Here is a 13,694-nt window from a genome sequence, read left to right on the forward strand (position 1 = left end):
GCAAGCTCTTTGTAAGGCCCAGTTCTCCAGGTGCTCACCTATCTCTGTTGAGAGGTGCTGGAAAGCTTGAAGAGTTTCAGGCCTGCCCTTGAGTTTATTCGGTCTTTGTGCTTGGATGGAGGGTCTTTCTCTCTGATGGGCCAAACGCTGTTATTTGCTGCAGTTCAAGTCATTTCATTGCTGAGGCCTTTAAAGCACATCAGACCAGTCTGGGTGTGTTTGCTCAAGGATGAAGGTGAATCTTCAAACAGCAGTGTTGTTTCAGTAGTTTGGGGGAATTTGCATTCATTATCCCCAATTGCCTTGAGTTCCTCAATTACCCATTTAGCGAGGAGTAAATCACTAACGCATTGCACTTACAGCATCGCAGCCGTGTCTGCAAATGTTTATGTTTCCGTAGCTTCTCTCAGGAGCTGATCTTGGAAAGGCAGATGTGCAGTCAAAGCTTCCACCCAAAGTTTCCGTTCCCACTAGTATCCTGAGAGGGCTTTAAACCAGAAGTACCAAAAGACATCGGCTGCACTCCTCTGGGCAGATTTTGAACTTGAGGCAGGCTATCATTAGGTCTTCCTCCCTTCCCCAGTGCTTCCTGTGGCCAGCTTGCTTAAGGGTTCTCCTCCCTCTTGAGTGCTGAGGATGAAGTTTAGGCTTAGAGGGAAGGGACGGATCTGAATCCAGCCCCTGACTTAGATCCCTGGCTGGAGTGAGACGTCTGCTGAGATCAAGTAGAATCAGGCTTGATGCAGAGTCACCTTGTGGGGTGAAGTCCATGGAGATCTTGGGGCATTTTCTCTCCTTCTTGAATACTTTGTCTGGCTGTCATCAGGGTTGCCCCTCGACCTGTAGAAGACACCTCGCCACACCAGGCAGCGTGGTGTGAATTTGGTTCCTCTCCCCAGGGCTCTCATCTGGGCAGGTGACATAGGGCCTCCTGAGCCTTCAGACAGCAGGTGCTGCTGCACAGGAGACGGGAGGGAAGGGCTGCCCCAGCGTTCGTCCTTTTCTCGTAGTTTGTGCACGGTGCAGGAGGTTGTCTGAGTGACTTCATGGGTCACCTTTGTGCAGTACTAGATATGCAGCAGACCTATGACATGTGGCTAAAGAAACACAACCCTGGGAAGCCTGGAGAGGGGACACCGCTCACCTCGCGAGAAGGGGAGAAACAGATCCAGATGCCCACGGACTACGCTGACATCATGGTAATTAGCTGATCTCTTGTCCTTCTTCCCTCCCCCTCCTCCTCCTCGGTGCTGACAGCCTGCCCCCTCCTGTGTGAGCTAGCAGGGACTGCATTGCTCTTGTGGGAAGGACCCCATGGTAGGTTAAATGGACAGCCCGGAGCAGCCCAGCAAGGGCAGCACAGATGAGGCGGGAAGGGATTGACCCGGGGCCAGCAAGGCTCTGCAATGGCTTTTCTGTTAATCCTCAAGTCAGTAGGAGTCTACCTTAGGTTCCCTTTTGCGTGGGCTCAGTCTCTCCCGAGGGTACCTGTGTGCTCCTTGGGAAAGCTGTCAAAGCCATTGCTGGCCTGTCAGAAAAGAGGGAGAAGGTTGGAGAAGAGCTGTGTCGGGAGCCTGGGAAAACCAGAGGCAGATGTGTCTCCTTAGCCCAGGGGCAGTGGCTGGTGTAAGGGTTTGTGCTCCTGAAGAGTCCTGCATTGCCTGTGCACCTGGGGGCCTTGCAGTCAGACCCCACCGGGGCTGCAGCAGGGGCAGGGGTGGCCATGTCCGTGAACCGAGTTGCCCTGTTCTCTGAGCCCATTTCAGCTGTAGGTAGACCTCAACAAAGCACCTCTTCTGCTCCCCCTTAGTGGCAGCGTGATGCCTTGAAGATGACGTGGTACGGAAGTGCAGGAGGTCATAGACTTGAGTGGAGCTTCCCAGGTGCTCTGGAAGGAGAGGGGGAGAGGCAGTGCTGGCACGGGGAAGGCTGATGGGTGGGACTGTTAACACACTGACTGGCCCTTTGCGCTGTCTGTACTGGTTAGATGGGCTACCACTGCTGGCTCTGTGGGAAGAACAGCAACAGCAAGAAGCAATGGCAGCAGCACATCCAGTCAGAGAAGCACAAGGAGAAGGTCTTCACCTCGGACAGTGACTCCAGCTGCTGGAGCTACCGCTTCCCCATGGGCGAATTCCGGCTCTGCGAAAGGTACTATTGTCTCGTCTCCCTCCTGTCCCTCGTCCCTCCCTCCCTGCTGCTACTGGGACAGGGCAACAGGGCCAGGGCTTCCATGATCCCTTCTTCACCACCTCCCTCCTTCACCACCTCTTCTTCCTCTCACAGAGTCCCCAGGGACTTTTTCTTGGTGGAGGTGTGGGACGAGCTGACAGGTTTTTGGGTGATGGTGAGGCTGGTGTTGGACCCCAGAGGTGCTCAGCCACACCACTGAGTGGTAAAAGTACATTCCTGAGCACATGTCTTTAGAAAAGGAGAGTGAGCTTTGTGTCTGCACCTGTGCCCTCCATAGCCAGGATGCTCTCAGCCCCCAGAGTGCTGTACAGTCTGCTTGGCCTGATGTCTGGGGGAATCCCAGGTGCTTTATTAAATGGTTTGAATGTCTCATGCCCTCTAAATCAGTGCCTTGAGATGTCTTCAGAAGGTTTGTGATGGTTAGAAATGTCATTTTGGTTAGAGAGAAGGCTCTGTCTCTTGTGGCTGTTACCTGGCATTTCCTCTCTGGTGGTTTCTCCTTATCCCTGCTGGTCCAGTTCCAGTTCACATGGTTTCATTCTGTTGACTAAATCCCCTCATAGATGTCGCTCTGTTTGCTGGTTTCTGTGCCCAGCCTCCGTACAAACCCTGGCTGTGCATGGGTTTGTAGGAGAATCGCTTTGCCCTTAGAAAGGAGAGTTCGCAGCATGTTTCAGTGGACCCCGATCGAGTATTCCAGGTGGGGAGTCAAAACGCTGTCCTGGGGGTGCCCTCCTGATCGCGCTTCTTGTGCCGGCAGGTTCCAGAAGAGCAAGGCCTGCCCCGAAGGAGAGGAGTGTCGCTATGCCCACGGCCAGGACGAGCTGACGGAGTGGCTAGACCGGAGGGAGGTGCTGAAACAGAAACTGGCCAAAGCCCGCAAGGACATGCTGCTCTGCCCCAGGGATGACGACTTTGGGAAATACAACTTCCTATTGCGGGATGGCGTATAGTAAGGATTGCGGGGAGTAACCTGTTGGCTGGAGAAACATGGGGCGGGTTTTCCGAGAGTGGCAGTAGCAGGGAGAGCGAGATCTGTGTCTCGCAAAGAGAACTTTTTATTTTCTTTCGTTTTAAGATTATGAGATGATGATTTATTAGTGGTGAATGAAATCGTGAAGTTGATTCTCCTTGGCCAGCGAACGCCATGCTCACTGAGTTTGTGATCCATCTTCTCTCTCTTCTTTCCCCCAAATTCTCCTTCCTCTCCATCTTTTTGTTTTCGCTGTCCTTCATTCAAAGAAATGAATCCAGTTTGTACTGGGCTGTGAGTCAGAGAATTTCTCCTTGTGACATTCAATTCGGAGTGTGGCTGCAGAGGTCTGGAGGACAAAGCTGAGAGAAAGGGCCAGGCATCAGGTGAAAAGGTGACCATGAGGTTCATGTGCTCCTTTTCCCAGTGCTGCAGAACAAGCCCTACTTAGGCTGCTGCAGCCGGCCTGCTCTCCTGGGAGTTCAGTACCAAAAGAATTAGGAATTGAGGTGCAGAAGAAGGAAAACCACTGGATATGGCTTAAAATGTCTAGGCTTAAGCTTCTGCTGTGAATATTGCCCTGAGGCATCAGCTGGTGCTGAGGAGGGTAACAACCATCTGGTATAAAGAGTGTAGCTAAAAGCAGCAAAGTAATAAAACTGATTACAGCAGCAGGAACTGGATTGTAGGTGACTTCAGACTGTTTCAGCTGCCTGTACCCAGAAAGCAAATGGGTGACTCCCTCATTAGATGTCATTCTCAGTTGCAACAGGTATTCAGGCTGGGTAGTTTTGGTTTGTTTTTTTGGCTGGTGTGACTGGTGCAAGTAAGACTGCAGCCATCTAGAAAGCATAGTGGAGACTGTGACACGCCCTGTGTCACCGTACTCCATGCAGCAGTGTCAGGAGGAAGGCTGTAACCAAAAGGAGCCTGTGTTTCTGTTGGCTTGTGTTCTGAAGAGAGAGAGGAAGGTGATGGGGTTCCCTTCTTGCTCTTTAAATGGCGTGTGTTACTGGTTGTTTAGAGCTGCGTTTTTCCGTGCACTGCCAGAAGAACTGGGTGGGGACCCATTTAAAAGGACATTGCTGAGCAGCATGGGCAATGCTTTGCTGATGGGAATCCAGCTGGAAGTGTGCTTATGAGCACTTGGAGCTGAGGCAGGGAGCTTGCGGATGCACAGCGCATCCAGGATGTGATCCAGGGCAGGGACCACGGTGGAGGGTGAGTGGCGTGGTAGGACCTGGCCAGCGCCTGCTCCTGGGTCCCACCTAATGTGCGCCACAATTTGGGAACCAGTGATGCTGAGCTCTGGGCTGTGATTTTTGGCTTTTATAGAGGCAGCAGTGAGAGGCAGTACTGCTCTGCATGCCAGCCTTGTCCTTTCTGGCGGTCTCATCCTGCAAGCAGTAAACGTGTGTCCTGTCCTGAGCTTCCCTCTCCTTCTCTCTTCTGCAGTCCAGCTGCGCTCTGCAGTTTTGCATGCATGGATGGCACCATCCACTCAAACACAAATACATCTCCCTCCCAGCCTTTGTAGGGGATGTATTTTTCATACAGAGTCTCCCAGGACAGCAAGCTCAGAGCCCTTGGGGCTGGCAGTGCCGTATCTGTGGTAAATACAATCTGGCCGTGAGCTGCCCGCATTGTACCTTCTCCTAGTGCTCCTTGTGCTCAACTGGTCAACTTTATAAACAGAGAGAGACGGGAGGAGGTAGGCATCAGCTCCTGGATTATCTTGTTCTCCTCTTCTTGGGCAGAGATGTCAAGGAAGTGAACCTGGATCGAGGAACGTTGGAATGTGTTTTTATTTTTAAAACAAATCTGCATCTCTAGTGCGACTCCGCGTTCGCTGCGCTGTGATTTCTCATACGATAACTTGTTTAGGTTGGAGAGTGGGTCGTTGTCCCCTCTCCCCATCTCTGCAATGAGAGCCAAGCTGCTCGGTGGGGATTGGGAGGTTCAGATTGGGGCTGAGGCGGGGAGAGGGCGAGCGTGTGCGAGGTGAGGGAGGCCCACGGTCATGGGGGTTGCATTGAGTATCTCTTTTTGTTTTCCCTGATATGATAACCTGGTCTGTGGTGTTGCAGTACTTTGTCACCAGACTTGTTTTAGTGTGTATATATGTGACCCCTCCCATGAAACATATATACACAAGTATTAAATATATCGCTCTATATAATATTATATGTGTGTGGTATCGAAGGAATCTTTTAAATGAGGGTAAAGGAAAAGGACTCGGGCCAGGAAACGCAGCATCTGCAGTTTAAATATGAAGACTTTTATTTGGGTTAGGGAAAGGGAAATAACAGAGGGGAGGGTTTTATATAGATAGGTATAATTTTTGAGATGGGACAGGTTTCCCTGTTCACATTTTTGAAACCCCCTAGGATGTCCTTGCAGTCCCATCTCAGTGAAAGAGTATTATACTGCTAACTAGCAAGTAAAGTTTTAATGATAAGGCTTTGCTTATATTATTTAAAGGGACATTGTGAAAGGCAGGAGGCTTCACACTTGACTTCCCAGGCTCGCTTTATCAAGCCAAGAGGGTTTTCTTCAGCACGTTATGTACTCTCAGCAGAACTGCTCAGTGCTCACAGCTCTACAGCAGATAAACCACAAGTTGTAGGGCTGCTTTAGTGGGGCATTCACAAGACTCTGTGATAACGCTCTCGTTTCTTCACTCGCGTGAGAGAAGAAGAAAATTTTGCAGCGCAGAACCAAATTTGAGGGTTATTAACAAAAGAAGTGATGTTTTAATTTTATAACGTTAGAAGAAGATCTCATACCCTGTGAAATCACCACAGACGCACACACTCACACAGAGTAGAGACTATGATTTAGATCAACTTGTTAAATGCTGAAGGACTTAGTGAAGATGTTTTCCCAAATCCTTTGGTAGGGGCAGGGATTTAAGTGACACTGGTGTTGGAGTTAACCTGGCCTTTACAGGGGGAAGTGAAAAAAAAAAAAAAAACCAACCAAAAAATACCCTGCTTCGCTTGTATGAAACTGTATGTCAAAAATGGATGGATTTTAGCAAGTGAAAGGAAAAGATAGCAAGGGGATGCTGCAGTTCTGAGCTGGGTAGTAATGATTTCGAGTCCTTTAATATGTCTTTGTATTAATATAATTTAAGAATACCACGCTTTACTATTAAAAAAGAACTTAGTATCTTTCATAAGGTCTAGTATCAGGATAATAATGTAGATGTTTTAACAACATTTTTGGTTTTGTTCTTAAATAAAAAAAAAAAACAACAAACTTGCTTCTTTTAGCCTTTGTAATAGAAAATAAAAGTGTGCACTTTAAACCCTCTCCTGATCCAGTGTGTGTTTGCGTTTTTCAAAGAGCCCGCAAAAGCTTTTTATCTTGGTTTCAGGTTTCCCTGCTGTAAGGAGGGAGGCAAAGGGAGCACTTCAAGCATTGGATCATTTTCGCTTTCTCCCATCTTTAAGTATAATCTGCTGCTCTTCTTTCTGAGTGGAAAATTGACCATATGTGTATTAACAGATTCTGCAGTTCTTCATCAGACGTACAGTTCTGGTGAACTTTAGATGTATTTAAGATTTTTTTTTTTTTTTCCCCCAAGCACCAAGAATCAACGCGCTCTGCATTAACACATACATTCAGGTGTTTGGGTAACCTGTGTTTTGAAACCTCCAGTAATCAGGTCTGTAATCACCTTCATATAGAGGTTGTTCTGCTGCTCTGTTTAACTGGGTCAGCCAGTTCTTTTGCCTGCCAGTGTGTACCCTGCCAGGGAAAATGCCCTTAGCCCTGACCACCAAGTGGCATGCAGCTTGGGCCACAAGAAGCATCTGTGGAGATTCCCCCTGGAGAGGGTGCTGTGTGGTGAAGATTGCACCTGGGGGAAGAGGTCAGTCTGAAAACGTTTGTTAATAAAACTGTTTTCTTTATTTTTCAAATCCATCATGGTGCAGATTAATTTGGGATTCTTGATAAAGCCAAAACTGGACATGCGGCAAAGACAAGGAAGTGCCATGGAGACACCCTGCTACTGCTGTATAAACCAGTAGAGTGACCAGAAGGTCACATCCAGTGAGCCCTGAGGAGAGGAGATGTGTTATGCACCTCCCTGATGTGCCTGGATACAGACATAAGGACTAGTGTCCTTCTGGTCATAGTAAGAGAGGCCTGAATACAAGCTTGTAGTGCAGAGGGAATGAGGAGACCAGCGCGCTTCTAAGGTGCATCTGTTGAGGAGGTACAATGTGAGAGGCGTTAGTTTTACGCTGCACAGATTATTGAGGCCAGGCTGGCAAGAGCGAGGGCAGCTTTTCCGGTACAATGGGGACCACAACTGTCAATTGCAAGGCAGACAAAGCATGAGGAGAAAAACGGCAGTGTTTTCCTTGCAGGTTTGAGCCTCAGCTGTAAACACCTCCTCACTGGTGTTTCTTCATTGAAGAAAATAAATTTGTATTTTGAATAGGCAGGGAAAGGAGCGGTGACTTCAGTATTCAGATCCTCCTAGGAACTTCTGCTGATACAAAGACAAAGGGGAGAGCGCCAGGTCAGCCAGGAAGGATCTGGATCTGATGGAGGATTTGAGAGGAGCAGGGATAGAAACCCCTGAGAGGTGGGAGGAAGGCTTTCGTGCTAAAGACCTTTACTACTATCACACAGCAGCCTGGCAGAGGGAGTTTGCCTTGCAAAGCGTGCAAGCTGCAGATGGGATTCCTAAGCAATTCTGTGACCAAGTCTGTCTGCCCACACTATAGGGAAACGTTTCTGGGCACTGACAACAGGTGATGCAAATGCTGTCATCACTCTTAATTGTGTTTGCTGCAGCTGTTGCAACCAAGAACACGGCCGTGTTGCATCATGTCCTGTGCACAGAGAGCAGCGGACTGCTCCTTCCTGCCAGGAGTTGTAAGCTGCGGAGGTGTGCTGGGCACTGCCTGTGATGGAGGGCGAACACTGGGCAGAAAGTGGTGTGCTAAATAAATGGTGAAAGAGGGCTGGATGGGGTGACTGGTGGGAGGGAAGTGGAGGAGAAAAGGCTGCAGGAGCAGCCTCCAAATGGCTGGAGCAGACAGCCATTTGGTGTGGGGTGAGGGAAGGTGCTGAATAGACTTGGTTGGGTGCCTGTAGGGTTGCTCTGGGCAGAGGTCCTGTGGACAGCTAGCTCTTGGGGCTTCCTGGAAATCCGTGGGCACAGCTCAGGAGCTCTGCGCCATGTCTCATCCAGCCTCACCCTTTCTCCCTGGGATGGGACAGGGCCCATCCATTCCAAATAACCTCTCTCCCTTCCCAGGTGGATTCTCACCCTCCCGCTACTCTGCAGTTCCCCCTCCAGGCAGGAGCAGCAGGTCACGGTGCCCCCAGGGCAGGGGTGGTGTTTCCTAAAAGCTGATCCGGGTGCAGCAAGGACAAGAGCAGGGGTCAGACAAGATGACAACTCCAGCTACTCCTTCTCCACTGCAACCATCATGGCCCTGGCAGCTCCTGAGACTGCCCCTTCCATGGGTGCTCCTCTCTGCAGTTTAGCTTATGGATGGTAGCACTCCAGAAAACTAATTTTTCCTGAGAGCCTTAGGAGGCATAGACATAGCAGAGAGTCCCAGAAAACAGGGTTATTTCTTACCATCTGGATTAATCCTCCCAAAAATGATGTTTATCCAGGGCTGGGATAAAAATCTCTAAACCTGGATGCCAGAGTAGGTTTGGCTTGCTTGGAGCCGGAAAAATACTCAGCGCTGGAGGTGCTCTTTGGTGTATTTCCCTTGTTCTCTGTGGATTTCCTCCGTCTGCCTTAGCTGTGGGCTTTCAGTAGTGCTGGGGCCCTCCAGGCAGACGGTTGGGAAGGATGAAGAGCTGCATAGTTTCTCTAATTGAATATCAAGGCACACTCCCCTGTTTGTACCTCAGCAAAGCTCAGGGGCAGAGAGGGAAAGTCTTGCTTCCGCAAGAGCAAGATGGCCTTAGTTTTCCTCAGCCAAACGGCTTGAGGATAATTGCAACACGGCTGGACATTGACCCTGGGACCTGTGGTGGGGATTCAATACAGAAGCAGTGTTTCAAAAGAGGCTTTCAGCAGGCTGGATCTTCTCCTGTTAATGACCCAGGCTTTCGTATCTTGGCTTTTGGGGATCAGCAGCAGCCAGACTGCCCAGGCTTCGGGGGGATCCGTTGTTGTCTTTCAGCCCACATGCCTTCCCCAGGCTCAGCTAACTCGTGGCTCTGTCCCTCGGGCTCTGACCTCTTGGACCATGGTGCTGCAGGATCCCTGCTCCTGCCTGAGGCCACGTCGTTCCCAGGAGAGGTGAGTGAGCCTGGGAAGGGACAGCTGAGGGACAGACGAGGTCCTTACAGCCTGCCTCTTCATTTTCAGAAGGAAGCAGCCGGAGGAGCACGTATCTTCCTTGCTGTCCCACCCAATGGTCTCTCACAGACCCTGGCAGAGGCCCAGCAATCACTGTCCTTGGATTTCCCCATCCTGCTTTAAACACCTTGGTTTATTGCTGCTTTTGGCACCTCTTGGGCTCTGCCTTGTGCCAAGGCTTGTTCGGAGAGCTCCCAAAGCCAGCTCTGCCCAGGCTCCCAGAGCGTTTCCAGAGCAGGGAATTGCACAAAGGCAGCTCTAGGTGTCCTTCCTGCCCAGGGCAGCACAACTTCTGGTGATCCCAAGAGTCTTTCTCACGTTTTCGCCCTGCCTAGCACCTAGTTTTCTGGCAAATGGCACCTCACAGGGGAAGGCCACGTGCAGAGGAGCAGAGCTGCGGTGAGCCCAGCTGCCACGTGAACACCCTGAGAAGGGGCGGATGTCTTGACAGGAGGGTTGGGGAAGCAAAGCTCATTAGCTTTTTGGCACTCGTTTTGGGGAATTAGTTTTTAGAAATCCTTTCACCTCAGGCGGGAGGTGCAGGCGGTTCCTTCCACTGAGCTGCACCATTCGCTCGGGGATCCCGGCGCTGCTCCTCCACGGAGGAAGACAGGCACGCATGTACAGATATGTATGCATGTGTATGCATGCAATACCCTGCCCGGGGAAGGGACAACCCCTTCAGAGTTGGGAAGGGGCTCAGTGCAAGGCCTAATCAAGCCTGCGTGTCCGTGCCCCACGTTGACACCATCACAAGTACCTAAAGGGTCACATGCCCACACTTCAGGTGCCAGGCAGAGTCTTTAGCCAACACAGAACTCCAGTCCCACTGTAACTACCCTCAGCTGTCCACCCTCCCACACAGGCTTCATTGTTCCTTCTCCCACCTCCTTTTCTTTTAAAGTAATCTGCTGGTCTGGCCTCAGCTTTCCCTGCTGCTGCTATTCTGGGTGTCCTTGTATCTCCGTAGATGTCCATTGCCACTAGTCGCAGCATCTCAACCCCATAGAAGACAAGGTGCTGGGATGTGGGGCAAGCGTACTTTCAGAAAGGCCACAGTGAACCTCAGCCTGCCGGCCCCTGCCAAGGTGAACAAAATTCCCTATCAAGCCCAAAGCACTATGAAATAAACATTTAAATCTGGCAGCTGTCAGTGGAGTGTGCGTTTGTCCTAGGGTCTAGAATAAGAACAACAACAAATTACAGATGTCTGCAAAAAGGCAGTGGCTGACCTCTGGCAAAGGGTTTGCTTAGATAAAAGAAGAAAGAGGAAACCACTTACCAAGTTGGGTTTGCTGCAAGACTCAATCCCCATGGGTGGGCCTGGAGCCTCCACGCAGACCATGAGAAATAGGTCTGACATGTGGGACCTGGAGCAGGAGACATCCGCGTGTGAGGCGATATGGAAATTTCTGAATAATGGCTGTGCAGCAGGATTTGTAAAGCTTCTAGAGTTTTCTTCAGATTTTTCTCCTTATATCCAGATACACCTCAGGGTAAGTAACCTTCCTTGTCTGTCGCCACAAAGCCCCCTCAGTACTGCTGGCTTCTGCCTCTCCCCTCACTATTGCCTGCCAGGGGCAGCATGTGCTTTGGGGTGTTGGCTGCCCATGCACATGCCCCATATCAAATAGAACAAATAACAGCAGTTTTTCTCTCTGAGGAGGCATTAATTTGACTCTCTCTTCTTCCTAGTTTGTATTTCAAATATAAAAAGATATTTAAATATATTTATCCCTCTGCCAAAGTGAGTAGCCTGTTCTGGGGAGCAAGGGGTGGGTGGACATATGGATATATATAGATACATATGTTGTGTCAGCTTTGTGTCCTTAGAAAATCAGACCAAAAAGTTCTTTATTTTCTAAAATATTTCTAAATTATTTCCATTAGATTATCAAGCCACGCTTTCATCTTATCTGAGGAAGCTAAGATAACAGCAATTAGTAATAATAACCATTAATGCCTTTCTTTGGTCAAATGTCACTGCTGCTGGTGGGTTCCCGGCGGGGTATGTTTTCAGATCCCTGTAATAAACACCTAAGTTCCCTTCTGTAATGCTAGCCTCAGAAATCAGTGTGCAGCGAGGTGCCACCACCAAGTACAAGACTCGCAGAGACTATTTGCAGGAGTTTTGGCCAGGGGAGCCACCCAGCTGTGCCTCTGTCTCTTGTTGCAGGGCTGAAGGGGGCTGCAAGACACCAGCAGGAGGGGAGGCAGTGGAAAGGCAGATACAGAAGCACCATGGATGTGGCCCTGTGAAGGAGCTGAGGGAGCACTCCTGGGGCTGAGGGAGACTGTGCAATTTGGAGAGATGCACAAAGAGCCTCCTTGACAAGCTCCTTGTAATGAACAGGGTTGTATCAGAGAAGTCTGAATGTCCGAAATGATTCCTTGGGGTCTCAAACTGACACAAAGGCTGTACCTACCGATAACACACGAGCAGCGGTGCTCTGCAGTTCCTGGTGCCCTTCAAGCCTGATGACAGACCTCTGTAGAGAGATCCTTCTAAAGACAAGAGTAGAATTAGGGGTTAAAAAAGACATTTACATGTCCTAATACCAATATAAGTCACTGAGCAGGGCAGAGAGGCAAAGCAGGGAGGGGGTGGGAAGTAAGGTACAAGAATTTGGTTGTGCTTAAAAAAAAGCAACTCTTTGGAATGAAAATGTAAAAGGAGGGAGAGCATGGACCAAGGCAAATGTTGATGGACCCCTGCTCTTCCGCTTGGGACTGCGTGCAGCCATGTCACTGCTGAACATGCTCCTCAGGCAAATGTGCCGAGGGGCCCAGCAGCACTGCTGGAGGTGTGGGTAGCTGCACCGGGAGACCTAGAGAAAAGATACTGAAGGTAGGTCTGGCCTCTGCCATTTAAATTGGTGTTCCCAGAGTTTGGCCCTCTCCATCTGGTTAGGTACCCCCTTCTGTGTGCCAGCCACTTAGGACCAGCATAAGTTGACTATGGCTGGTTGAGTCTGTGAGAAGATGTGCTGCTAAGGGCTGACTGCGCTTCTGAGTGATGGAGCAAAGCTGCTGAGACCTCTGCTAACGTGGGGTTACAATAATAATAAATAATGATGTGATCTGACAACAGTGCAGCCAGCACAAATGATACAATCTGTGGCCATGCCTGCAGCTTTCCAGAGCCAACATTTCAACTCCATTCGCTAAAGCAGCTCAAGCACTCTCCGTGGCGGGACACAAGGGCAGACGGGCACTCCCTACTGCTATGACTCTACTCCATAGTACCGTTTCTGCTTCCCCAGGGCTTGAAGTCAGAGCAGCGTTTATGCATCCTACTAGTGATGTTACCCAAGCTCTTCTCCGGGGCAGGAGCTTGATTTTCAGGGATTAGGAATCAAGGACACGTAGTGTTGGCAGGACGCTTTGTGGACATGGCAAACACAAGACGTTATATGTGCTCTCAGATCTCTAAAAAACTCCTTGTAGATGTCCACTGCAGGCTAATAATTCAAAATGCTAAGTGACAATTTCCTCTCAATGAACTTCTTAATTTTCTGATGCCATAAATGTCAGTCAATCAGTGCAGCAGCTGCTGTGAAGTCCTTGGGTGCCTCCAGACGTGCGATCAGATGTTTGTCCAGCTTTCAGGACAAGTTTGAGCCTGGGGCAAAACCAGGAGGTCCAGGTGTACCTGGCATTGGGCAGCTACCACATTCTCAGTCACTTTACCTTGCAATTGTTTGATGAGAAGCAGGCCTAGGCATATGTGACGGTAGCTGTCCCAAATGTTAGCGATGCCTGGCAGGATTGAATGATCCCACTCCATTTACCTCGACCTGCCAGAATGGATCAGAAAATTTTGAGAAAGGACGTGGACCTCCTGGCCGGCAGACTGTGCTCCAGGAGGGAGAGATATGATCGCTTGTCTTGCTCCCAGCAGCCAGAATCCACTGACCTTGACCTTCTAGAATGTTTGCATGGTCTGTCTGCTGGCTCTGGGTTTGGGTATGGTGGAAGCACCATGTATGGTGGACACCATAACGGGCTAGGGCTAATAGGGGACTGTTTTCCCTGAATGGCTTCAGCACTGATGGTTACCACTGTCTGCTTTCTTACATTCTCTCTGCGGGTGTTGGGGCACCAAACCACAGGGAAAATCCCAATAGGTTGTGATGTAGTTGTATCGTAATTAAGAATTCTACCAAAGCATCTACCTTGTGA

General features: G+C 49.8%; 1 protein-coding gene across 8 annotated transcripts in view; it reads left to right on the plus strand.

Annotated features, from left to right (window-relative positions):
* Window positions 1-6,218, plus strand: part of ZC3H7B (zinc finger CCCH-type containing 7B) — a 47,505-nt gene extending 41,287 nt beyond the window's left edge. For all 8 annotated transcript variants that reach the window (XM_063322523.1, XM_063322520.1, XM_063322522.1 and 5 more), the window contains exons 21-23: window positions 1,066-1,199; window positions 1,988-2,151; window positions 2,954-6,218. In XM_063322523.1, coding sequence (XP_063178593.1) covers window positions 1,066-1,199; window positions 1,988-2,151; window positions 2,954-3,146 — 491 coding nt within the window. In that variant the 3' untranslated portion in view covers window positions 3,147-6,218. The remainder of the gene's footprint in view (window positions 1-1,065; window positions 1,200-1,987; window positions 2,152-2,953) is intronic.
* Window positions 6,219-13,694: the final 7,476 nt, after the last annotated feature.

The sequence above is a fragment of the Chroicocephalus ridibundus genome, chromosome 1 (assembly GCF_963924245.1).
Source record: "Chroicocephalus ridibundus chromosome 1, bChrRid1.1, whole genome shotgun sequence".
Taxonomy (NCBI): Eukaryota; Metazoa; Chordata; class Aves; order Charadriiformes; family Laridae; genus Chroicocephalus; species Chroicocephalus ridibundus.